The 26,180-nt window shown below is 36.5% G+C and overlaps 1 protein-coding gene across 2 annotated transcripts in view; it reads right to left on the bottom strand.

Moving 5' to 3' along the window:
• The window catches only part of LOC149781708 (5'-3' exoribonuclease 1-like), a 218,249-nt gene that overhangs the window by 54,766 nt on the left and 137,303 nt on the right, over window positions 1–26,180 (bottom strand). For both annotated transcript variants that reach the window (XM_089935809.1, XM_089935808.1), the window contains exons 24-30: window positions 22,390–22,503; window positions 20,017–20,112; window positions 12,832–13,091; window positions 9,467–9,553; window positions 3,814–3,949; window positions 2,765–2,827; window positions 381–583 (exon numbers count right to left, since the gene is read on the bottom strand). In XM_089935809.1, coding sequence (XP_089791935.1) covers window positions 381–583; window positions 2,765–2,827; window positions 3,814–3,949; window positions 9,467–9,553; window positions 12,832–13,091; window positions 20,017–20,112; window positions 22,390–22,503 — 959 coding nt within the window. The remainder of the gene's footprint in view (window positions 1–380; window positions 584–2,764; window positions 2,828–3,813; window positions 3,950–9,466; window positions 9,554–12,831; window positions 13,092–20,016; window positions 20,113–22,389; window positions 22,504–26,180) is intronic.

Below are 26,180 nucleotides of genomic sequence, written 5' to 3' on the forward strand. Positions count from 1 at the left end.
CGTAATGGATGACAAATTAGCACAGTTTTTATTTAGGAAACAAGTCTATTGTGCTGGCCATAATGGATATCAAATTAGCACAGTTTTTATTTAGGAAACAAGCAGCCATCATAAGACGTCTTCTGGTGAAAACCCCAGGGCAACAGTAGTTTCTGTTGGAGTAGCATTAACCAATTTTCAAGAATGACCACTGTGGTGGACATACTTAACATCACATTGGCACCATTTTCATTTAGGGACAACTAGACATCATAGTGAGTCTGCTAATGAAAACCACATGTTGATACGACCATCCATTCAGGAGTTGCAGATGTTGTGTATTGTTACTGGATAACTGCTGGTCAATTACTCTACATAAAGCTAATATTGTGTATTGATACCTGATAGTAATTCCCCCTTGAAATTCCTCATCAAATAAGACTTCATACAATGTGTCCGACTCCCTCTCTGCAGGCAAGATTCCAATGATGGTTCCTCGGAGACCAAAGGGTACAGGGTACCCTTGTCGCACATTGACAACTCTGTCAAACAAATGATGACTCACTGTTGGATCAGCTATAACAGAATATTGCTTTGGTAAAGGCTGTAAATGGAAATGGTGGAAACATTGAACTCAAATAAATTATGGGGCATAACAACAACAGGGAATGTCTCTTTCATCGGATGACTTTCTACAGTGATCACAAATTTGCAACACCTTCATTTCCATTATCAATGGAGCACTTTTCTGACAATAATCAAGATGAATGTTAATTGCAAATAATGTAGGTCCTAAAACATGGAGCATTTAAAAATAGTATCCCACAAATATTATGCACCGATAAAACTGGCTTACAGGTACAGATTCTAAAGGCCTGTTTTGAGAAAGCTGTTGCTGTAACTAATATTTGACGAGGGTACAATAACAGCACATTTTATGACTGTCCATGTTTAACAGTTCTCTATGAGGCACTTCAAGGGTATTGTAGACTTTGGATACTGTTGATCACCACATCTCAAAGACCTTGACCACTGGTCAAGATCATCTTTGCTAGCCAAGGTTCTGATGTGTTCACCAATCTATACCTTGGTGGACTGATCTGATAATTTAGTGCTTTGTACTGGTGACATCTATTGGATTTCATGTGATGCTTTACTTAGTATGTAATGCTAAGTAACCAACAGCATGTAACAGTGGAGCATTGTACATTTGCCAAAACATGATTGAGGTAACTGACGACTTCAAAAGGATACTTTGTAAGTGTAACATTAAAAGTCTGACTACATACCAGTGAAAGGCCATTGCAGGTATATTTGAGGACAAGGATGTATTGGTGCAAACACAGACCATCAGTGGAAAATTGTTTATTTATGGGTCCATTCCAGTTGTGTGCTCACTTGTCTCAATCATGAAGGAACAGTGTTCAAATCTGAACAACTTGATTAAAACCAACCACTGCATCCAATGAAATTCACAGACCCAAAGCAGTGAAATATCAGACTGATCCACCAAGGTGTAGATGGGTTTACACATCGGAACATTGACTAGAAGATGGGTCAAGATATACAGCCTGCGACTGTATCAAATGTGCAGAAACCATTTTTTATTGTTAAACTTACCATAACTGTTAACTCTGACCTTTAAATCCCAGAATCTATATATTTTATTGCTCTACCTGCAAGCCTTTCACAAACTTTGGTCACGAAATGTGGCCTAGAAGACTATTTATTATTAAACAGTTTTTCTTCTTTCAGCAGTGACCTTGACATTTGATCTTTTGGCCCCAGATCAAGTGACTTCTTTACCCGAAGCACATGCCATCTGCTAAGTTTGGCCTAGGTGTGTACTCTAGAACTGATGTTATTGTCTGGAAACTATTTTATTTCTTTCAGTCACAGTTACCTTGCTCACATGCACACCATTCACAAAGTTTGATAACTGTAAACTACTGGACATGGTATTGTACGATAATTATTTTTCTCTTTGCAGCCAGTGACTTTAACCTTTGATGTTTTGACACCAAACTTCATGGCATTCTTCTTTAACCAAAGTGCAAGCCACCAACATTCCTTGGTAACTTTAAAGAATGGATATCTCAAGTTAGTGAGGAAAAGAAATTGGTAACAAATGTTAGATAACATGACAAAGTCTGTTCTGCCTCAAGCAGTTGTCTAAAAATTTGTTTTCTTATCATTATTTTTTGTGTCTCATTTAATCTTCGGAATTAGGGTGGACATTGTTTTACCTGCTCAAATCTGTATCATTGCACAATTTATCTGCAGTACATGGTTTGGGTGTCATGTGTTGGCATTACCTGTATGATCTCCATCCACTGAACACTGACATGTGTTTAAAATTAAGTGTAAAAGCATGTCTTATGCTTTATAAAATCAAGGCAAGGAATTTTCAATGGGTGATTTGTTGTTTTCAAACTACATTGGTGTTTACTATATGACAATTTGAATCTGAATTGTGCATTTTATTAGGAATTTGAAACAGTATAGTTTCTGTATCGAGGCGAATTTGAGAAAAATTATCTTTCATGATAGAAATGACCTAAATGCAAACTGAAATGAAACCAATAAAAAATGTAAGTCACAGTGACCTCCTTTTTGTACATGTATCTATGGTTCACACTAAAACAGATCTACATCCAAAGCTGTAAATGAAAATGACCGAGGAACTGACCATAATGCGAAACTTAACCAGGGTGTGACATTTAGACATACACTAAATTTCCCTTCTACAATTATGATAGTATCCAAAAAGTATTAACAAACTTACCCTGAATAACAGATGTGGTTTAACTTGCATTTTCACTCTCTTTTGCTTCTTCTTGTTGATTTCCTTTAATTAGAAGGTGAATATAATAAAAACGAAACTTAAAAAGAAGCTAATCACACACAAAATACAGCTACATTAATGGTTCTCAACCACTGTCTTGAGTGAATGCCCTCGACTGCTAGAGCGACTACTGTAAACAGGAAACTTTCTGGTGTAGAATTGATAATGACTGACAAACATTTCAGCATCTGCAAACTTATTTTGTACATTTGACTGCTACATCCATTTAATGAGGAACAAAAGAAAATATAAAGTCGAACTTGGTCTCAATAACTACTTTATTACAGACAATTTTAGGGGTGAACAAGTTCTGACAATTTAGCACTCTAAGGGGAATATTACAAAAGTAAATCACATTAAAACATAACGTTGCATTCTTATAATGTTTGCGAGAATTCCTCCATTACAGTAATCCCAAAGACAACATGTTACTACATAAAATGAAGAACTCCTCCATTACAGTAATCCCAAAGGCAACATGTTACTACATTCAATCAACGAAGACAAAGCATGGATATAAATCCGATCTAAAAATCAGATAATACTATTTATAAAACCGAAAAATGTTTACTGAGGAAGGAAACAAATTCTTTCTAGTAAAGTGTTTCTTCCATAATACTTAACCAATCATAATACTTTAGAAGAAATACTAGTACCTTACAAATCCAGCCCTCCCAAGTTAAAACTTTTAGCTGAATGATAAGTATGGGCCATTAGGAGTCAAATACATTTTGTTTTTCAGTTTGTTGTCAAGTAATTGTTGAGATGTTGACTGTGTACATCTTAATGTTGTACTAAAGGACTGGGACTTTGATATCTCCTTCACCATTTTGCCAATCTAATGTTGTCTTGCAAAGTAATGTGCCGTTTGGTAAAATGGTATAGTGCTTCTTGATTAAGAACAGTTTACCAACCTTATATCCTGTGAGCCTACCAGCCAACAATGAAAGAAAAGTTTGACAAATAACAGGCAGGGATGATGTACATACCAATGTCTTTCTGACCTCCTCCTCTAGAGCCCTTAGAACTCCCTCATCCAGAATGTCTGTCCCTGGCTTGGCTGACTGGATGCCATAACAAGGAAGGGTCTTGATATAGTCCTGCATCTCTTTCAGGTTTCCTTTGCTGTACATATTCAAATATACAGATTATCAGACAATATTATAAGTGCCCAACAAATCCAAATCAAATGAAAGCCTGGTAGGCTATAAGGAAAGAAACTGGAAGCCCAGCCCAGCTTAACTTCCTAAGTTCACAAGTCCCAGAAATGGCACTGTAACATGAAACCATGTTTACAACTTTATTTTATTCCCTTTTAGGAGTCATTAATGTTTATTCTCCTTTGTTAAATATTTGTCTTTGTCATCTTATGAATTAGTATAGAGGAAGTCCTGATATTATGTATTAGCCCACATGACAACTTGAATTCAGCATAGGTTAGCCCAGAAAAATCTAGAAGCCCATGGAGGGACTGAAAATTATAGTGGTCTGTGGTTGTGAAAAGGTCATCTGTAAGCATCACTAGCCCATCAAACATTACATATTTATTTGTTCCTATTAATTAAAGAAAATGTCCTCTGAAAAGAGTCATAAAAGTGCAATTATGCAAGTGGAAGTTACTCAATAGAGATAGACTGGTGGTGTAAAATATTACTGAAAATCTGCAAATATAGTTTCCATCACACTGATCACCAGTCTAAGTTTGAACTTTATTCAATCAAACATTTGTCTGTTCTCAACCATAGTTAAAAAAAAGTATGGTATCAGCTTACTGTCTGTTCATTTAAGTAAGGATTACTAGTAAGGCAAGAATCAATCACAGGGAGTTCATCTGCTACACAACACGTTGCATTGAAAGACTTCAAACATCCAAGGTTAAAAAAGGATGGAAATTATGATAACATTAAACATATTCAGACTTGCCAGGATCACTCGAAAAAGACTTGCCTATGGGTTGAGTATGATCAAAAGAGATTATGTTTTGTTCAGTATGTACGGCATATCCCGAGTTATCCAAGTTCAAGTGCCATATTCAAAGGCTATCCAATTCTATTATTGATCCATTGATAACAACAGAACAGTTATTGATAGTAAATGAAACATACCCCTCTCAATCATCAAGTTATTCACCAAGTAAAATAACCAGAATGAGTTAATTCAAGTCCTGAAACTACTGCACACTGACTGATTTCTTCTCAGAAAATATGGCACTTGAAAACTACACTGAGGGTCAAGGCAAAGTAGATATGAGGTATTCAAAATCTGCCAAGTAGTCTGCGTTTCCTCTAAAATTCCCACCCCATTTCTGAAACTTTTGATAACAAAAATAGGGTAGGAAAGGTTGGAGGAAACTTTTACTATCTGCCAAGTGAATTGCTACTCCTGGAGCCACCGACGGTATATAAACTAACCTTTTCATCTGTTTCAGTGAATGAGCTTTAAATGACAAACATGTTTTATATCATTTGAGTATTTGATATTTTTATCTGATGGAGACAAATTTTATATAAAAGGTTTTTTTTAAACTAAGCATTGAGATTCAAAGAGGATCCAACAAAGAAGGTATGATCATGTGATTTGAAAATTTTAAAATGTCAAGGTTATTTTTATGATTGAATAAGCAATAAAGTAGCTATCGAAATTTTGATTTGTCAATAATTTATTTAATTTATCTTTCATTTATGATAATGCACTGTAGTAAATATTCACATGTTAGACTTTGCTGTTGGACTGCCTTGGTTAATGAATAAGTGGGCAATTTATGTTCCTACTGGTTCTTTACCAGTCAGCCAAAATCAATTGTCAGGCCCTGCTCCAAGACTACAAGAGTTCAACATATGTCAAACCAGAACCAGAATTCAAGTCGACTCTGTTATGGGCACAAGATTTGCCAGATCATGTTGAAAAAAATAGACAATGTCCCAGCCAACATTAATCTATTTGTGTCAAAGAACACTGTTAAGTCCCAACCAACACTGATCTGTGTCCACGAACAGACTGAAAGTCCCAGCCAACACTGATCCATTCTGTGTCACAGAAAAGATTGAAAGTCAGCACCAATACTGTTCCATCTGTGTAAAAAATAACATTGTAAGTGCCAAGCAACATGTATCCATCTGTGTCAAAGAACTGATTGGAAGTTCCAACCAACACTGATCCTTCAATGTGTCAAAGAACAGATTGTTAAGTCCCTACCAACAATGATCCATCTGGGTCAAAGAACAACCTATGTCAAAGAACTGACTGAATGTCCCAATCAACACTCATCCATCTGTGTCAAAGAACAGACTAAATGTCCAAACAAACATTGATTCCATCTGTTTCACAATGCAGACTGAATATCAAAACCAATGCTGATCCATCTGTGTCAAAGAACAGCCTGAATGTCCCAAGCAACACTGATCCATCTGTGCCAAAGAACTGAGTGAATGTCAAAATCAACATTGATCCATCTGTGTCAAAGAACAGACTAAATGTCCCAACAAACATTGATCCATCTGTGTCAAAATGTAGACTGAATATCAAAACCAATGCTGATACATCTGTGTCAAAGAACAGACTGAATGTCCCAAGCAATACTGATCCATCTGTGTCAAAGAACTGACTGAATGCCCCAATCAACATGATCCATCTGTATCAAAGAACAGACTAAATAACCCGACAAATATTGATCCATCTGTGTCAAAACATAGACTAAATATCAAAACAAACACTGATCCATCTGTGTCAAAGAACAGACTCAATGTCCCAAGCAACACTGATCCATCTGTGTCAAAGAACAGATTGTATGTCCCAAGCAACACTCATCCATCTGTGTAAAAGAACAGATTGGAAGTCCCAAGCAACACTGATCCATCTGTGTCAAAGAACAGATTGTATGTTTGTATGTCCCAAGCAACACTGAGCCATCTGTGTCAAAGAACAGACTGAAGTCCCAGCCAACACTGATTATTCAAAGGCAAATATGTGAATTCAAGTAATGCCAGAAAAGTTATTGATTTTAACAAAATACCCAATTTTGGGTTCAGCTTGCCATTTTATAAAGGCATACATCAATAATTTTAATAACGATGTTAATATAGAGTGTGGACAAATGTATATACACCAAGCTGAGGTTCTGCCAAGGTGGGAATGATAAAAACCACAGAACTGCATGCCACCAACAATATGTTACATTAGTTATACTACTTGTTCAATGGGTTAACTAACACCTGTAACTATTATAATTTGTTCAATTTTAACAACAGGACTGAAACAAGACATTTTTTACACAAGTGTTGAAGTATTACCACTAATGCAAACAATATTTATAAATAAAGCCTTGTCATGGTTTTAAGGAATTCTTACGAGATAGCAGTGATAGCTGTAATGAGACGAACATTCAACAGAAAATAATTTACCAAGCACAATTATTTAAACAAATATTGAGCAAATTTCCACCAGAATGGCTCGGTACATCCATGCTTAAAGTACAACATGGCATAGTTAATCAAGATCATGAGATGGAGGTTATGAAAAAGTCTAACATTCTTTAATTACCATCTCACTCTGGAACTTTTTTCCTACAATGACTTGTGGCATATAGGGCCCAATCCAAAGATAATGGGCACTATACCTGACCAGACAACACCATAAACAGACAAGCTCTAAAATTTGGGTTATACCATAACAGACATTTCTATAAGGCAATAATCCAAAGATAATGGGCACTATACCTGACCAGACAACACCATAACAGACAAGCTCTAAAAATTCGGGTTATACTGTAACAGACATTTCTATAAGGCAACAATTCAAAGATGTAGGCACTATACCCCACCATACAACACTTTAAGACAACAAGTCCAAAGGGATATGGCAATTAATTGATTTAAGACATCACAGGGCACCACCAGACCACACATTAAATTGTCCAGCTTTTATGTTTCTAAACCATGATACTGTCAACCACATAAAATTAGCACCTACACAAGGGGCATAACTCTCAAACATCAGCTTTTGAAAAAAATGGCTCCAAGAAAAAGTTAAAAGACTACTGCTAAGCAGTCTGAACTCAAAGGCAAAGACATACCGTCCTACAATTAATCATTGTAGACAGCCATTCACAACTTGAGAAAAGTTTATAATACTATATAGTAATTGGCTGGCATAGGTTCGTAGAGCTATGTTACACACGTGGAGTAAGTTGTCATGTTACATTTTTCATGTGTGAACTAAATGGCAATGGTGTAAATATTTCCACTTACTGCTTTACATTTTAGTGCCAGTTCTTTGAAGTACATCTACCATGAAATTCTACTCGACATATAAACACGAAGACAAACAGTGTTACCCTGACAAGGCAAGACTCTTGAATATAGCTATCTATTAATGTTCTACATTAAAATACAGGATGCAATGACCACATACAGGTAAATAAGCTTTCAGGTCTAGATGGCAACTGTACGTATGTTGCCATCTTTGTGGAGAATCTGTTATTCATCGATAGATGACTGACATGCACTCTGCATACAATTCATGACATCCACTCATGATGATGTTTAAGATGAGACAATCAGACAGGAACTCCTAGGTTAATATGGCATGTAGTGATATTTTCAAAAAGTTAAATCAATGCAGCATGATGCAGAAGGTATGTGACTTTCTAAAACTTCAACTTTACGTCATTCACAAGGATGAACCAGCTTTCTGCTTATGCAGGTGAGAGAAGCATGATAGGAATTCCCAGCATATCAGTATCTAAGCTTTAGCCCCATTATAATATTGTCTACGCTTTCAGATGAATTAGGATGTTGTGACATAGAAGATAAATGATGTTCAAAAATTTAAATCCAAAACTTTAATATTATTGATGCCACTGATGTCTACAGAAAAGTAACAATCTCATCTGCTTACAGAGGTGAGACAAAAATATGACAACGCTTTAACTGATTCAGCCCCGATCTCGCTTGTAGGCGTGATGAGGATGTACCCCATTTCCGAGCTCTGCAGCATCAAGGTCACTTAAAATACACCAAAGTGGGTGGCATTACAAAAAAGCAGACAGATATAGCTCTACACTGATACCAAATTATCTGGAAGTTCTAGTTCCACTACAAAATAAAGAGGGAAAAACCTCATTTTTTGGGACCCGTCAGAATGCAATTTTGCATCCGGATTTTAGACCTTTTGGCCTCAGATCTAAGGCAGACTGGTCTGAATTGCACAAAGACAGGTGAACCTTTGCAAAAACTAGGATATGGTGGGCATCTGGAATAAAGAGTGGTCTCCATATGTAAATGATGGGTCCATTAGGCAAAAAAAAAAAAAAAAACCACAAAAAAGGGCATTAGTCTCATGGAAAATCTCTTGAAAGTTGATGTATTACGATGTATTCAGAAATAGTCCCCAAAATGTCTTTCCTACTTGCATTTCAGATGAAAACGACAAAAACCTCTGGGGTCGAATGAGTTAAAGGCTTTATATATGACACAACGTCTAGTCATGGTACAAAAGTATAGTTTGAAGATATTTGCAAGAGTTCACATGACATTAAATAAATAAAAGTATGATGAATGGAAAAGCAGACTCCAGTATATCCTGGATACAACCCTCTTCCTTTGCAGGCAGTATAAATACCATCTCTAAGGTCAGCTAGCTTACCTTCCTTCAGGGAAAAGTTGAGATTCATAGAAGATATCCACAGACACCTTGTCTGATTTGGATATGACATCCCACACATATGGAAACCTGAAAATATATTGCAAAATGATTATTTTATTTTTCATTTTTTATTTCCATAAGTCTGTGTGACTGTACCACATATTCATCTTAAAGTCAATATTATCAATGGTTATCTTGTTTTAGCTAGAGATTGGTTCATAGAACATGAATGCCTTGCCCTAAAATCTATAATTAAAACTTGACTAAAATGATAAGGTTATATGTTAGGCTTAACAATATACCAGTGCCATGTATTAATATGGTTATATGTTAGGGTTGTAAAATACACCTGTGCCATGTATTAATTTGGTTACATGTTAGGGTTGTAACAATACACCTGTGCCATGTATTAATATGGTTATATGTTAGGGTTGTAACAATACACCTGTGTCATGTATTAATATGGTTAAATGTTAGGGTTGTAACAATACACCTGTGCCATGTATTAATTTGGTTATATGTTAGGGTTGTAACAATACACCTGTGCCATGTATTAATATGGTTATATGTTAGGGTTGTAACAATACAGCTGTGTCATGTATTAATATGGTTAAATGTTAGGGTTGTAACAATACACCTGTGCCATGCATTAATATGGTTATATGTTAGGGTTGTAACAATACACCTGTGCCATGTATTAATGTGGTTATATGTTAGGGTTGTAACAATACACCTGTGTCATGTATTAATATGGTTATATGTTAGGGTTGTAACAATACACCTGTGCCATGTATTAATATGGTTAAATGTTAGTGTTGTAACAATACACCTGTGCCATGTATTAATATGGTTATATGTTAGGCTTGTAACAATACACCTGTGCCATGTATTTATATGGTTCATGTTACAGAGCCTACAATACACCTGTGCCATGTATTAATATGGTTAAATGTTAGGGTTGTAACAATACACCTGTGCCATGTATTTATATGGTTCATGTTACAGAGCCTACAATACATTATTCATACACATATCAATTTGATGGTCTTGTCATTTTTCAAAAGTCTTTTAGTGGTAGACTTGTGCATTTAGACATTTGTTGACAGTCTGGTTATATTTCTAGTAAGTAGATTACAGCCAGCCATAGACTTGTCATCTGTTCATATGCCATATTTATCCTTGACAAGTTATATAAACAATTCCAAACATACCATTTGTTTGGTGCCCGTGGTTTCAATACCACCTTTTAGGTCATTTCAGCCTGTTACATCTGATTAGATGCAGGTCACCATGTCCTTTGTTTTGCATTTTATTTCATATCCTCATTTAAATTTGGAAGGCATTACAATCTATCTTAAAACAGAAGAAATATTTAACTCATGCAAGGAAAATCATATCTGGAACAAGTCTGAGAAAGGGAGCAGAGCTGCTTAACAACCAATTCCATCACACTGTACTTACTGCATATGCAAAACAACTGCCATGGCCAAATACACTTGTTTCTTCTGTAAAAAGGAAATTATTGACAACACCCACACAGCTTCAAGAAATGACCAAGGTGACTACAACTCATGTGGCTTAGAAACTTCTCCTTCACCAATACTGTGCAAATATTTTTTTCTTTCCTTTTGGCAAGGTCGGTTTCTGATTACATATATATGTGCAAAAGGAGACATTTCACTGTACTACTCTGTAGCAGGGAAGTGGCTGTCAACAACAGTTGTTTGTAATCTAAGTGCATATGCCTGTGACAGCTGTCTTGTATGAATTATCAACTTAAAGAATAAAAAGGCAAGCAAGTAACTTGAATAGAGTAAGTATCAGTTTGTATCAATTCTTCACCTTTTGTATTAATATGGTTATCAACTTAGAAAAAGTGTCAATGCATAAATGCACTGATTAATTGTTACAACCCTTCTAATTGCCTCCTTATAATAGCATCCTATAAACTGTATTGTCAATAGTAACCAATTAATAGTACAGCTAATAGTCTCTTTTGAAATGTACTGCTAATAGTAGTCTCTGAAATGTAATGCTAATAGTATGATAGGAAATGTACTGCTAACAGTGTCCTCTGAAATGTATTGCTAATAGTATCCTCTGACACATATTGTTAATAGTATCCACTGACACAGCTAATAATAATCTCTGAAATGTACTGCTAATAGTAACCACTGACACTGCTAATAGTAATCTCTGAAATGTACTGCCAACCTTATCCTCTAAAACGTACTGCTAATAGTATCCACTGAAAGGTATTCCTAATATTATCCACTGAAATGTATTGTTAATATTATCCACTGAAAGGTACTGCTAACATTATCCACTGAAAGGTATTGCTAATATTAACCACTGAAATGTACTGCTAACAGTAATCTCTTAAATGTACTGCTAACAGTATCCACTGAAATATACTGCTAATAGTATCCACTGAAAGGTATTGTTAATATTAACCACTGAAATGTACTGCTAACAGTAACCTCTGAAATGTACTGCTAATAGTATCCACTGAAATGTACTGCTAATAGTATCCACTGAAAGGTACAGCTAATAGTATCCACTGAAATATACAGCTAATAGTATCCACTGAAATGTACAGCTAATAGTATCCACTGCAATGTACAGCTAATAGTATCCTCTGAAATGTACAGCTAAAAGTATCATTCATGTGTAAGTACCAATTACACATACAGTATCAAAGCTGTAACTATTAAAAAGAATATTTAATATTTTTATTTAATAATCACAGGCATGTCATGAACTTAATTTAATAAAACACAGAGTTGTTAATGTAAAATAATTGGGTGTTTTTTAAACTGTTTTTTTAAACATTGTATGGCAGTTTATAATGAGGTCTAGCATTGGATAAACATGCTGCAGACATGAAACATCCTGTTCCATCCAGTCACATTATTCTGATACCTGGCTGACCGAGCTAACACTAACCACTTAGTGCTGAGCACCAAGTAAGGCAACTACTAGTACCATTTTTATGTCATTGGTATGCCTTGGTTGGGGATCAAACCCATGACGTCCAGCATCCAAGGTGGAGTTCTAACCACTTAGGCCATAGAAGCAGTCAAAATAATTAGGAGTAATCATTTCTTGTCAATAAAAAGGGTACAAACATATAGCTGTAACTATCCATCAAGTACATTTCCCCACTGCTGTATAATGTATAACTGATGACTGAATCTTTCTGACTTCAAATTTCTCAGTAGTAATAAATGGACTCTCCCCCTTTTTGTTAGCCAAATTAACCAATATTTTACACACACACAACATGAAAAGTGATTACGATCAACAGATAAGTATTGAGGTTGGAAGAAATATAAATATACAAATATTGGGTGATGTGTACTCACTTTCTGAGATAGTTATTGATGGTTTCCATTGCCTTATCTGAGTACAGCCACTGACCCTCACATAATTTTGTAAAGCCCGGGACTTCTTCTCCCCGCTTTGTAAACTTTAGATTGAGTCCAATGTTAATCTTTTGATCATTAGAGCCCTCTGGAGTCCCTCGGTGGACATAAATGGTACCAGTAATTCGAGACAGGAAATGAGAACTGACTCCGAGCTTCTGAGCAAGCAAATATCCAGGAGAGTACCTCTGCTCATGATGCTGAAACAAAAAAAATTTGGATCATTAGTCGTCTCTCTGTATAATGCTGTTCAAGGAAATTTGGATCATTAGTCGTCTCTCTGTATAACGCTGTTCAAGGAAATTTGGATCTATAGTCGTCTCTCTGTATAACGCTGTTCAAGGAAATTTGGATCATTAGTCGTCTCTCTGTATAACGCTGTTCAAGAAAATTTGGATCATTAGTCATCTCTCTGTATAACGCTGTTCAAGGAAATTTGGATCATTAGTCATCTCTCTGTATAACGCTGTTCAAGGAAATCTGGATCATTAGTCGTCTCTCTGTATAACGCTGTTCAAGGAAATTTGGATCATTAGTCGTCTCTGTATAACGCTGTTCAAGGAAATTTGGATCATTAGTCGTCTCTCTGTATAACGCTGTTCAAGGAAATTTGGATCATTAGTCGTCTCTCTGTATAACGCTGTTCAAGGAAATTTGGATCATTAGTCGTCTCTCTGTATAACGCTGTTCAAGGAAATTTGGATCATTAGTCGTCTCTCTGTATAAGGCTGTTCAAGGAAATTTGGATCATTAGTCATCTCTCTGTATAATGCTGTTCAAGGAAATTTGGATCTATAGTCGTCTCTCTGTATAATGCTGTTCAAGGAAATTTGGATCATTAGTCGTCTCTCTGTATAATGCTGTTCAAGGAAATTTGGATCTATAGTCATCTCTCTGTATAACGCTGTTCAAGGAAATTTGGATCATTAGTCGTCTCTCTGTATAACGCTGTTCAAGGAAATTTGGATCATTAGTCGTCTCTCTGTATAACGCTGTTCAAGGAAATTTGGATCTATAGTCGTCTCTCTGTATAACGCTGTTCAAGGAAATTTGGATCATTAGTCGTCTCTCTGTATAACGCTGTTCAAGGAAATTTGGATCTATAGTCGTCTCTCTGTATAACGCTGTTCAAGGAAATTTGGATCTATAGTCGTCTCTCTGTATAACGCTGTTCAAGGAAATTTGGATCTATAGTCGTCTCTCTGTATAACGCTGTTCAAGGAAATTTGGATCTATAGTGGTCTCTCTGTATAACGCTGTTCAAGGAAATTTGGATCTATAGTGGTCTCTCTGTATAACGCTGTTCAAGGAAACCATGCATGAGTAGAGTGATACAGGCAAGTTCATCTAATACTGGGTACATTATACATAATACAATGATACAGCCAAGTTCATCTAATACTGGGTACACTATACATAGTACAATGATACAGGCAAGTTCATCTAATAATGGGTGCATTATATATAGTACAATGATACAGGCAAGTTCATCTAATACTGGGTGCATTATATATAGTACAATGATACAGGCAAGTTCATCTAATACTGGGTACATTTTACATAGTACAATGACACAGGCAAGTTCATCTAATACTGGGTACATTTTACATAGTACAATGATACAATCAAGTTCATCTAATACTGGGTGCATAATATATAGTACAATGATACAGGCAAGTTCATCTAATACTGGGTACATTTTACATAGTACAATGATACAGCCAAGTTCATTTAATACTGGGTGCATTATATATAGTACAATGATACAGGCAAGTTTATTTAATACTGGGTGCATTATATATATAGTACAATGATACAGGCAAGTTTATTTAATACTGGGTGCATAATATATAGTACAATGATACAGGCAAGTTCATCTAATACTGGGTACATTTTACATAGTACAATGATACAGCCAAGTTCATTTAATACTGGGTGCATTATATATAGTACAATGATACAGGCAAGTTTATTTAATACTGGGTGCATTATATATAGTACAATGATACAGGCAAGTTCATCTAATAATGGGTACATTTTACATAGTACAATGATACAGCCAAGTTCATTTAATACTGGGTGCATTATATATAGTACAATGATACAGGCAAGTTTATTTAATACTGGGTGCATTATATATAGTACAATGATACAGGCATGTTTATTTAATACTGAGTACATTATACATAGTACATTTGTCCAAAACCTATATTCAATGAGCATACAGCTAGCTAATACTTCATTAATCTAGATTTATAATTACAAATATTAAGATGTAATTTTGTTGTATCATGTACATATTTTATCCAGATATTTAAATAAATCTTCACATTAAATATAACTCAGCTAGCTCTCAAATCCAACTTTCATGTAAAGACAAAAACTGTTTCTTTATATATATATATATATATATATATATATATATATATATATATATATATATATATATATAAACCTGTCAATGACAGCCACCCAGCAACCCATGGGAAAAGAACCTCTGACAGCAGGTTCAAACTTATTTGATGACAAAATTAAATGCTAAATTATATACCAAATAGTGTTAGCATCATTATTAGTAGTAGTATCATTATTATTATTAATCTAAATAAATTGTTGTTGTTATTGTTATTGGGTTTAATGCCATTTTTCAGCACACGATAGGCTATACATGGCGGCCAGTATTAATGGTGGAGAAAGAACCAGGGGAAACCCCCCCGAAAGAACCACCAACCCACGAGAAGCTACTGACAAGCTTTCTCACATACCCACATTGGCAGAATCTGAGACTCGAAATCTAAATAAATAAAACTAACAAAATTTAATAAAATAAGTTCAAAACAAGCATACTGTATCTTCACTTTAACCCATCATATACATTAAGTCACATCTTAGCCTTAAAAAAGTCACGGATCTAAATTTGCACGGATCTAAATTTGTTTTGAGCATATTTCCATCCCAATTTCAATTACTAATTGACAGCTTAACCGTAATTGTGAAACACATTACTGTTTGTCTAGGCAGTTGGCATAATTTGGAATGAAAACAGGTGATCACTCTTTAAACAAATGATGGATTAGACTGTTGTTCAAACTCACTGAGATCAAAAGACAGTTGGCTTTTGTTTGCAACTTTTGAAGATTTGGGAAAAGCAAAGCAGTTTTCTGGGGCTATCATTAGTAGCACTTAAACCATAAGGGATATCACTATTGCATTTACTATGAGATTACATGTATTTTTGTCATCAGAGATAGCTTGATTCAAAATCTTAACATAACAATAAAAACCACCCTGCTTTCAAAGCCAACATGTTGAGCCCTTTGGGTTTCATTTTATTATGGTAAGTACAAATCAAAATATGAAATGTTTAAACAATGGATTCACATAAAATACCTTTATATATACCATGCCTTGCTCATCAAACAAAAGAAGTTTATTTTGTATACTTGGAATGGTCACTGCTGATATATTGCAGTAACCACAGAACACAAGATGAAACCATTGCTTGGTTAACCCATTAACCCCTGGAGGTTTTTGTCATTTTTGCCTGAAATGCAAGTAGGAAACACATTTTGGGGGCTATTTCTGAGTACATCCTAATACATTGACCTCCAAAAGATTTCCAGTTATCCTAATGCCTAGTTGTGTCAGAAAGGTCATTTTTCATTGGCTATTTTGCTCAAGCATGAGCAGAAGGGTAAAAGTTCTTTTTTGCCTAACTTACCCATAATTTTTGTTATCTGGACCACTTTTTATTCCAAATCCCCATCTTATCTGACTTTTGCAAATGTATGCCTGTCTGAGTGCAGTTCAGACTGGTCTGCCTTAGATTTGAGGCCAAAAAGTCTCAAATCCAGACACAAAATCAGATTCCAACAACAGGCAAATTTTTGGTGGAAAAAAAATTGGGTCTAAATAATTAAGTTTTCCCTCTGTATTTTGTAGCGCAGTTAGAAAGTCCAGATTAGTTGCTATCATTGTAGAGCTACATCATCTGTCTACCTTTCTATAAAACCACCCACTTTAGTGTATCTAAAATGACCTTGATGCTACAGAGCTCAGAAGTAGGGTACTACCTGCTGGTCCATAAATGAGGCACCAGGGGTTAATGAGTTAAAAAAACATATGGCCACTGACTGCTGAAAGACTGGTGAAACCATTGCTAGGTTAGGAAACACATGGCTGCTGAACGTCGTTGACATGTGACTCCAGATTACCAAACATTAATTTAGGAAATATTTGCGGGGGGGGAAAATCAGAATGGCCACTGTAACCAGGCGATTGCTGGCTGAGGTAACTGTTAATACAGGTTTGACTCTTCATATATATGTATGTATGTATGTATGTATGTATGTGTATATATATATATATATATATATATATATATATATATATATATATATACACACACACACACACAAAAACTGTAAAAACTCTGAACAACTTCCTCCCCTCCAACAACTATGTGGATGCCCACATGCTGGATGGCCGCTAGCGTGGATATGTGGGAAAGCCTGCCAGTAGCTTCTCGTGGGTCGGTGGTTCTTCCCTGGGTTTTCCAGGGTTCTTCCTCCACCAGTTATACTGGCCGCCATGTATAGCCTATCTTGTGCTGAAAAATGGCATTAAACCCGAGAACAACAACAACAACATGCTGGATGCTTACCAGGTTAAGCCAAGAGATGCATTATACACTGAAAAGGATATTTACATTTGTGTGAAGGTGTTTTTGTGGAGGTGTCGGTTGGCATGCTTGCTTTTCTGCATTGGTGTGGGCAGGCACTACTGATTTATGTGGAAGTGTGGGAGAGCATTAAAGTAAGGTGACTTGCCAAGTATTCTCTGAGAAACCTAAGGAACTAAAAAAAATACTTTCTCTGTTGAATAAATTCCCCGTTCATACTAACATTAGAATAAAAGCAAACAGGATGAGGAAATGCAAAAGAATCCAAAATCTACCATGGTTACCCTTCGAGTGAAATTTAACATTTGAAGGATAAACCACTACCCTAATGATAGATGACATCAACATACCAGTAATTATGAATGATTGATGTTTTCTTAAAAAAACATATTTGAGGCAAATCCAACAAAAGGCTACAAACCCATATGTGTGACAAGTTTGAACTGTTATTAAATTGGTCTTGTTGTCTGGGCAGCAACCAGAACCCTGGATGGCTAAGGGATCTAAAGCACTTGCTTTTACAAATCAATGCCATCTCACCTCTGTCTGTGTGTGGGTTAGAGTACTGGCTCAGCCAATGTGGGTATGTGAGAAACCTGCAATTAGCTTCCTGTGGGTTGGTGGTTATTACCAGGTTTTTTTTCCTCTCAGTCAGTTATACTGACCACCATGTATGGCCAATCTGCATTGAAAAATGGCTTAAACCCAAAACAACAATGAAGAACCACTGAACCCACCAAGTTAAATTCTCTTCTCTACAATGTCTCTATCAAAATGTTGCATTTGGATGTGAGGTTTGCAAAGGTAGCTTGAATCTCATGAGCCTGAATTACATTAGGTATATCCAGTAGTGAGATACTTTACAGTGCACAAAGCATGTCTGTCAGCCACTTAAGCCAAGATGGAAAGGTTTTCAACATTTGGTGTGCATCCCCAATGTTTCCAGAGTTGTGAGACATTTTTGGGTCACATGACAGTCTTCCATGCATTTAAGGTAGTGCTTGAGAGCACAGACTGGTCTTGGCATCATTGTCTCAGTGTATGAAATGATGAGAATGACTGAATGATCACCTTCTGTTGTTCACAGATGTTACTGGTTCTTGGCAAAGAAGACTGGCTGTGTCATAGTTCAGGTCCATCAGACTTGTTCACACTGCATACCAATACTAAGGCTATAAAACATTCTTCTATAAGATTACAACTTATGTGAGGTTCTGACCAGGAGCTTAAAATTGTTAGAGTGGCTAGGGGTACTCCATGAGATAGAGACATGATAAAACCTTGAAATTACGAGTAGAAAGATGAGTAAAGAGTAGAGGCACTTTATGAGCTAAGACGAGTCATGAGTGAATAGGGGTGCTCCAAGAGCTAAGATGAGTCACATTTGAGTTGGGGCACTCTATGAGCTAAGAGGAGTCATGAGTGAATTGGGGCACCCCATTAGATGAATCATGAATGAGTAGGGGCACTCCATTAGCACATATAAGTCAAGAGCCAGTAAGGGCACTCCATGAGCTAATACGAGTCAAGAGTCAGTAGGGGACACTCCATGAGCTGAGTCCTGAGTATGGAGGTGCACTAAATGAGCTAAGATGAGTCAAGAGTCAGTAAAAGCATTATATGAGCTAAGATGACTCATGAGTCAATAGGGGCACTCCACTGGATGGAGACATAATGAAACCTGAAATTAGGCAAAAAGTTACAACTTTCTGAAACGGTACTTTGGTCATAAAATTCTCATTACAGTGTTATGATTTTTTAAACTTATAATGATGGGTGAAATGTTGTCCTGGTTCCCTAATCTTCAAGCCAATGCCTGGGCAACCAGGTTTACTTTGCATGCTGGTTCCTCATTATTTGGTTGCCCAGTATACTGCTGCCACTTATAATGTAGGTATTGTCAAAGATCCCATTAAATTGGGTAGATTTTATGTAATATGAGATACTCATATTCCTGGGGTCTATAATGTAGGTAAGATCCCATTAAATTGTGTAGGTGTAGTCTAATTAGCAATACTCATATTAATACAGTGTATTCTATGATACAAAACTGTGGGATTCTCACTAATTTCAACAAAATCATGCTGAAAAATTTTCAAAATGGGATTGAATTGTGCATAATTCCTACCTTCATTTTGTTGATTAAATTTTGCCTATATTCAGAAATTCCCTCCTCATCTTCACAATGGTGGTGGCAAATTTTGCCTATATTCAGAAATTCCCTTCTCATTTCACAACGGTAGGGGTGAATGTTACCCTATATATTCAGTTTAGTCTAGATCCTGATTCTACAAAAAAGTACATAAACAGGTCCCTGCTAAAATAGCTATAATATTTCTATCATTTTATTTTCCTTAATTCTGTGTGATTACATTTTTTTATTTTCTCTGAATAAAAGAATGTGAAAGTCAACAAGGATACCAATTCTAAACTTTTCAGCTTACCATTCTATTATCACGAACACTTGCAATATTAGGTTCTTCTGGGATGGTCAAGTTGATCCGAACTCGCCCGTTTTCTGTATTATCCACCTCACTCACCTAAAATATGAAAAACAATACCACGCAGATTTATAAATTTTTTAAAAAATTTGCATGATTTTGTATGCAAATATTTGTATGTAAAGGGCACTTTGGACTTCAGGAAGCCACCATCTCAATCATCTAAATATATTTATCTTGAAAAGGCCATGGCAACATAATGAAGTCACCACCTCAATCGCCTAAATATTCATAACCTGAGAAGGGCAATGTCAACACGAGGAGGTCACCACCTCAATCACCTAAATATTCATAACCTGAGAAGGGCAATGTCAACATGAGGAAGTCACCACCTCAATCACCTAAATATTCATGACCTGAGAAGGGCAATGTCAACACGAGGAAGTCACCACCTCAATCATCTAAATATTCATAACCTGAGAAGGGCAATGTCAACATGTGGAAGTCACCACCTCAATCACCTGAATATCCGTAACCTGAGAAGGGCAATGTCAACATGAGGAAGTCACCACCTCAATCACCTAAATATTCATAACCTGAGAAGGGCAATGTCAACATGAGGAAGTCACCATCTCAATCACCCGAATATCCATAACCTGAGAAGGGCAATGTCAACATGAGGAAGTCACCATCTCAATCACCTAAATATTCATAACCTGAGAAGGGCAATGTCAACATGAGGAAGTCACCACCTCAATCACCTGAATATTCATAACCTGAGAAGGGCAATGTCAACATGAAGAGGTCACCACCTCAATCACCTGAATATTCATAACCTGAGAAGGGCAATGTCAACATGAAGAGGTCACCACCTCAATCACCTAAATATTCATAACCTGAGAAGGGCATTGTCAACATGAGGAAGTCACCACCTCAATCACCTAAATATTCATAACCTGAGAAGGGCAATGTCAACATGAGGTCACCACCTCAATCATCTGAATATTCATAACCTGAGAAGGGCAATGTCAACATGAAGAGGTCACCACCTCAATCACCTAAATATTCATAACCTGAGAAGGGCATTGTCAACATGAGGAAGTCACCACCTCAATCACCTAAATATTCATAACCTGAGAAGGGCAATGTCAACATGAGGAGGTCACCACCTCAATCACCTAAATATTCATAACCTGACATGGTCAACGTTAGGAGTACAGAACCTGAAACAGGTCACTTTACCTGTGAAATGAAAATGGAATGCAGAATGAATGCAAATGATGAATTAATATAAAGGAAACAAAAAATGTAAAAGCAAAAACCTGAATGCAGAATAATAAATAAAAAATACAAAAGGTGGAAATAAATATTATGAATGGATCTGAACTATATTTTTGGTTGTCACTAGGCACTGAATGGGTCAAATTTAAATGCTGATCAGGTACCGCTGAAACTTACAATAAATAGACCAAAAAAATGCCACTCCCTCTTTCTTAAAAAGGTATTTGATTTTTATTCATGACTATTTTTAAGAGAAATTATGTCTTTATAATTTTCAAAAAATCAATTGTACTTTTTAAGTTATTCATATTGCCTGGTATTTTATCATCAACTACTTGTTTAAAAAAATCTTAATTTCTTTTTGGCCTAAGAGAGGCTTTCTAGTACATATCCCTTTTTATAGTGACAAAATGCACATGCATGATAAAATGGGAACGGTTTTTTCATTCTTTACACTTACAATTTTTCACTACCTACAAGATGTGAAATAGTTCAAACATCTGCAACATATATGTTGAGATCACTAACAATGATTGTAACTGTAACTATTTTATTTGAATGAAACAAAAGAAAAAAAAAGCTGAAAAATATTCTACATCTATAATTGTTTAACATTTTTATTTCTTGTAAATACAATGCAGTCATTTGAATTTTAGGCATTTTCTATTATATAAAAGCTTACTTTTAAGAAGACAAGATACAAAAGCAATAGTTCTTTCCATTTAATACTATGAAAAACTGAAAAGCACTACTAATGAATGAAATTGATATTAACACAAATCAGAATACATTTCTGGCACTCCAGACACTCCAGGCAAAAAATTATCAGATGATAGCTGAAAAGCAAATGTGAATGGAATGCAGAACTAAAGCAAACAAGTGCAAATTCAATGCAAACAAAATCTATATTTGGTAAACTTACTGTAACAGAATCTGTCGATGTGCCCCATCCTTCCCCCACCATTCAATCCTGATGAAAATATGTAACCTGAACAAAGAGGCTTCATGTAATATATGATATCAAAAACAAAACTCCTAAGAGCACAAACTTTTGATATCACAAGTCAACTCCCCCCGAGAGAATATGTTACTGACCTCTCCCTGACAGCCATAGTGTGGCCAGCCCAACATGATGACAGGAGTTTTCTCAGGTAAATATTCTTGTAATGTGTTGTACTGGTGAAAATCTGGATCATGCACAGCAATATCCTGAAGAATAAAATAAAATATATTCTTTATTCTAGAGCAGAAAAGTTTTGGAGAAATGTTTCTTTGATAACATTCATTCAATCCTAATATGTGAAGGGTGCATCCATTTGCCCATCAAGCACTATCAAGACAAGACAGTTACCATGTCTTTCAACAGAGTTTAGTAAGAAAAGTGTCAAAATGCCATTTGCCAGTAAAGATGCAAGTCAGACTAGAGTGGTCCCCCCTTGGACAGACTGGTGCCAAATCCATTCAAATGTCAGCTACTACTTCAGCAGATGTGTAGGCTCTTCCAGGGAGATAACTATGGCGAGGGCTTGGGAGGATGTATACATACCATAATTGGATGATTATCAAATAAACATATCTTACTCTAAAGATATTTCATCTTTAAATATGTTACCATAAAGAACTGGTAAGAGAAAGAGGGAATTACATCCCCTTTCATAAAGTTGGCCCTGAATCAAGTCTCTTAGTATACAGCTTTGAGTCGTGTGTGAGATATGGGCTAGTGTTAGTGCATGGTCAGTAAGCTGATGCAGTTTAGAGAAATATTTTGTTCCCTTAACTCCATTAGTAGAGCAATCCACATCATTCTGATGCTGTTGAGCAGCCTTGGAATGTATACTATTATGATTTTGATATAGGTCCCACCAGGGGAACTGAGCCTTTTGGGATGAAAGGAGTCTGGTACAGACTGAAGAATGTCATCTATGACCTCCCCTTCCATAGCTTGAGTAATGTAAGTCTAGGAACAGCTGTGTCTTAATGCTATGCCCTAATCTTGAGAGCTGATACACATTAAAAATATGGTTTTGGGTTATTTTCTTGTAGGCTGAGTACAGAAGAGACATTGAGCAGAAATATTGTCATATCCTAATCTGAAAACAAGCCCCCTCTTCAGATCACTTCAATTCTGTTAAGGTAGAGGCCTAAGATTTTTATCTGCGCTAGAAAAAAGGGTCCAAAGAAGACAAACTTTATTACCATCAGCAGGAGCCTGTTGTTCCAATGAAAGCATGAAAGAAGCCAAACCATCACTGTACAAGTGTCAACAGTTCAGATCTACTGACTCTGCCTGCAATAGACTGGCTAGAAAGCATTTCTTACACAAAAGGTGTGTGAAAGAGACTAAAGGCAGTAGACCCAAGGATGCTTTGTTCAGTCATGCCAGAACCCACAGGCAGATTCCATTTTGGGCAAAAACCTAAGGCGTTAGATTGAGAGACTGCACAATTAGCTAAGAAGTTGGAGGTTTTTCTTTTGTAATGTATCACCCTTTCCATACAAAATGTGTCTGAAAACAACAAAAGAAAAGGGACCCTTAATGGTTAACTTTTCAGAAAGCCCTAGGAGAAAGGTACCTAACTGCAGTATTGAGGCTTTTAAAGAAGTGTGTTGATACTTCGATATCTGGGACATACTCTCCATTTCCTATCATAGGCTTTTAACATGACAGATTTCCTTGCCTAAGCAATTCTGTCCACCACTTTATCTGACAAATGTTTCTTTCATATGACTTGTTTGACATGGGCCAGGCATGCAGATTCAGTGGCTTTGGGCTTGATAGAGAAACAGCATGTGTGTCTGTTGTAACAGGCAAGGAGACAACATGACTGACCTGAGAATCCCCAGTGCACAGATTCCCTTGACGTCTGTAAGACTCTTGAGACTTGGAGGGTTAAGTGGAAAGGCTTCTTTACTGAAATTATTTCAATTTGGAGAAAATGTATTTGATGCCCAGCCTCTCAGTTCTGTGACTGGCAAGATGAAGGTCAGAAACATGGAGCTCCACCCTGTTGCAAAGACACCGACAACTGTTGACCCCAGTCAGTACAGATTTGACTTATGACCATGGGGGGAATGGACCATACAGTGAAAACACTGATTCTGTTCACTATGAGTTCACTAGAAACTCGAGCTTGCATAAGGTGTGGTAGACTTGAATGTAGACTTGTCAGAAAAGACTATCATTAAAACACCAAAAATGGGAAGGATGAGTCTGGGAACTTGGCTGAGGGTGCCAGGGTGAAAAGACAGCATTTGGGCCCAGTAACCTGTCATGCAGGCTTCTGAACAGATTGTGATTTTTGGTGGTTCTTCAATGAAATACCTGCTGTGAATTAGAAGAGATCCTTTCATTTGCTGAGATAAATCTCAAATAGCCGGAAACACTGAACAATGAATCTGGTAAGCAAAGTTTTGGCCATCACAGAGATTGGAGAGAGTGAGTTGTGTGGTTTTGCGATTTAATGAATCATGAAGTGAACAGACTGCTGGGCTATGACTTAACTCTCCAAAGTGGGGATTGGTGATATTAGGAGGATGCAAAGACAAAGCAAGGTTTTGAACCCATGCCTACATGAAGAGCTGAGACAAACGATGCAGGATTTGCCCTTGTTCACAACTTGTTTGTAGTTGTTTTGAAAGTTTAACACCATTATTCAGCAGATGATTGGCTACATATGGCATTCAGTGTATCTGGTGGAGGAAGAATCTGGGGAGGCCTCAGGAAGAACCACCAACCCATGGTAAGCTAATGGCAAACTGTCTCACAGAAATATACCCATTTTGGCTAAGCCGATACTTGAACCTACATGGACAGAGGTGAGTTGTCAGTGATCTGTTAAAGAAAGTGCCTTAGATCACTCAGTCACCCAGGGCCCTCCTAGTTTACAAGGGATCAAATGCATAAACAAAACATGGGATTTCATGTCCTGTAAAGGGATGTGCACCTTTAGTTCTGGTCTGCAAGGTCTCTCTCCTAAATGGTGTTGGGGACTGATCTTGGATTGTCCATACTAATCTCAGGTGTGGTTGAGAGAGTTTCTACCCAAAAAAGGCCTGAATTAAGATCAATGTGAGGTTGTGCTGTGAAGGAACTCAACATGTCTTTATGTGTGGAAAGTGCTCAATTCCACAAGACAGAGATAATTATAGTTGGATGAATCCCACTGGTTTTTTTTTTTAAGCGTTGAAGACTCCATTCACTGAAGTACAAGAAGAACAGCATAAATGATTTTCCATAAGAAGGGTGCTGGTTTAATTTAAAACTGGACACTCTCACCCCATATATAATGTACTGGATTACTGTTTTCTGACCTATGTTTGGTCATGGAATATAAGGCTTGATTATAAAGGATGTGATCTGCAGATTGCCTTGTGATGTTGTTTTGGCAGTACAGATTTGACAGCCAGATAAGCAGATGCATTTATGAGATCAGAGAGTGCTGAACTGTTCCATTGAGTATACAAGCCATAAGTGAGACTGATTCCTGACTTGTCCAGTGAGTATACAAGCCATAAGTGAGACTGATTCCTGACTTGTCCAGTGAGTATACAAGCCATAAGTGAGACTGATTCCTGACTTGTCCATTGACAGAATACATAATGATGGGGTCTAGGCTCTGTTCCCTTTGGGAAATATAGCTATTATGCTCAGCATGGCACCAAATGAGTGTCAAAAATGGTTTTGAGTCCATGAACAAAGAAAAAGGTTTCAACATTCTTAAGTCTCTGATGTCTTAATCAATAACTGGGACTCTGCTGTAAAAGACTGGCATGTATGTATTGTAGAAAACTCGGTTTGATGGAAGTTACTGAAGCAAAAGATGGTAATATGTCAGCAATTTGATGAGAATGTCAAAGCTGTTCTGAAGAAGGCTGGTCTATTTTTA

The sequence above is a fragment of the Sinohyriopsis cumingii genome, chromosome 15 (genome assembly GCF_028554795.1).
Source record: "Sinohyriopsis cumingii isolate HCF-2022 chromosome 15, ASM2855479v2, whole genome shotgun sequence".
Classification (NCBI taxonomy): Eukaryota; Metazoa; Mollusca; class Bivalvia; order Unionida; family Unionidae; genus Sinohyriopsis; species Sinohyriopsis cumingii.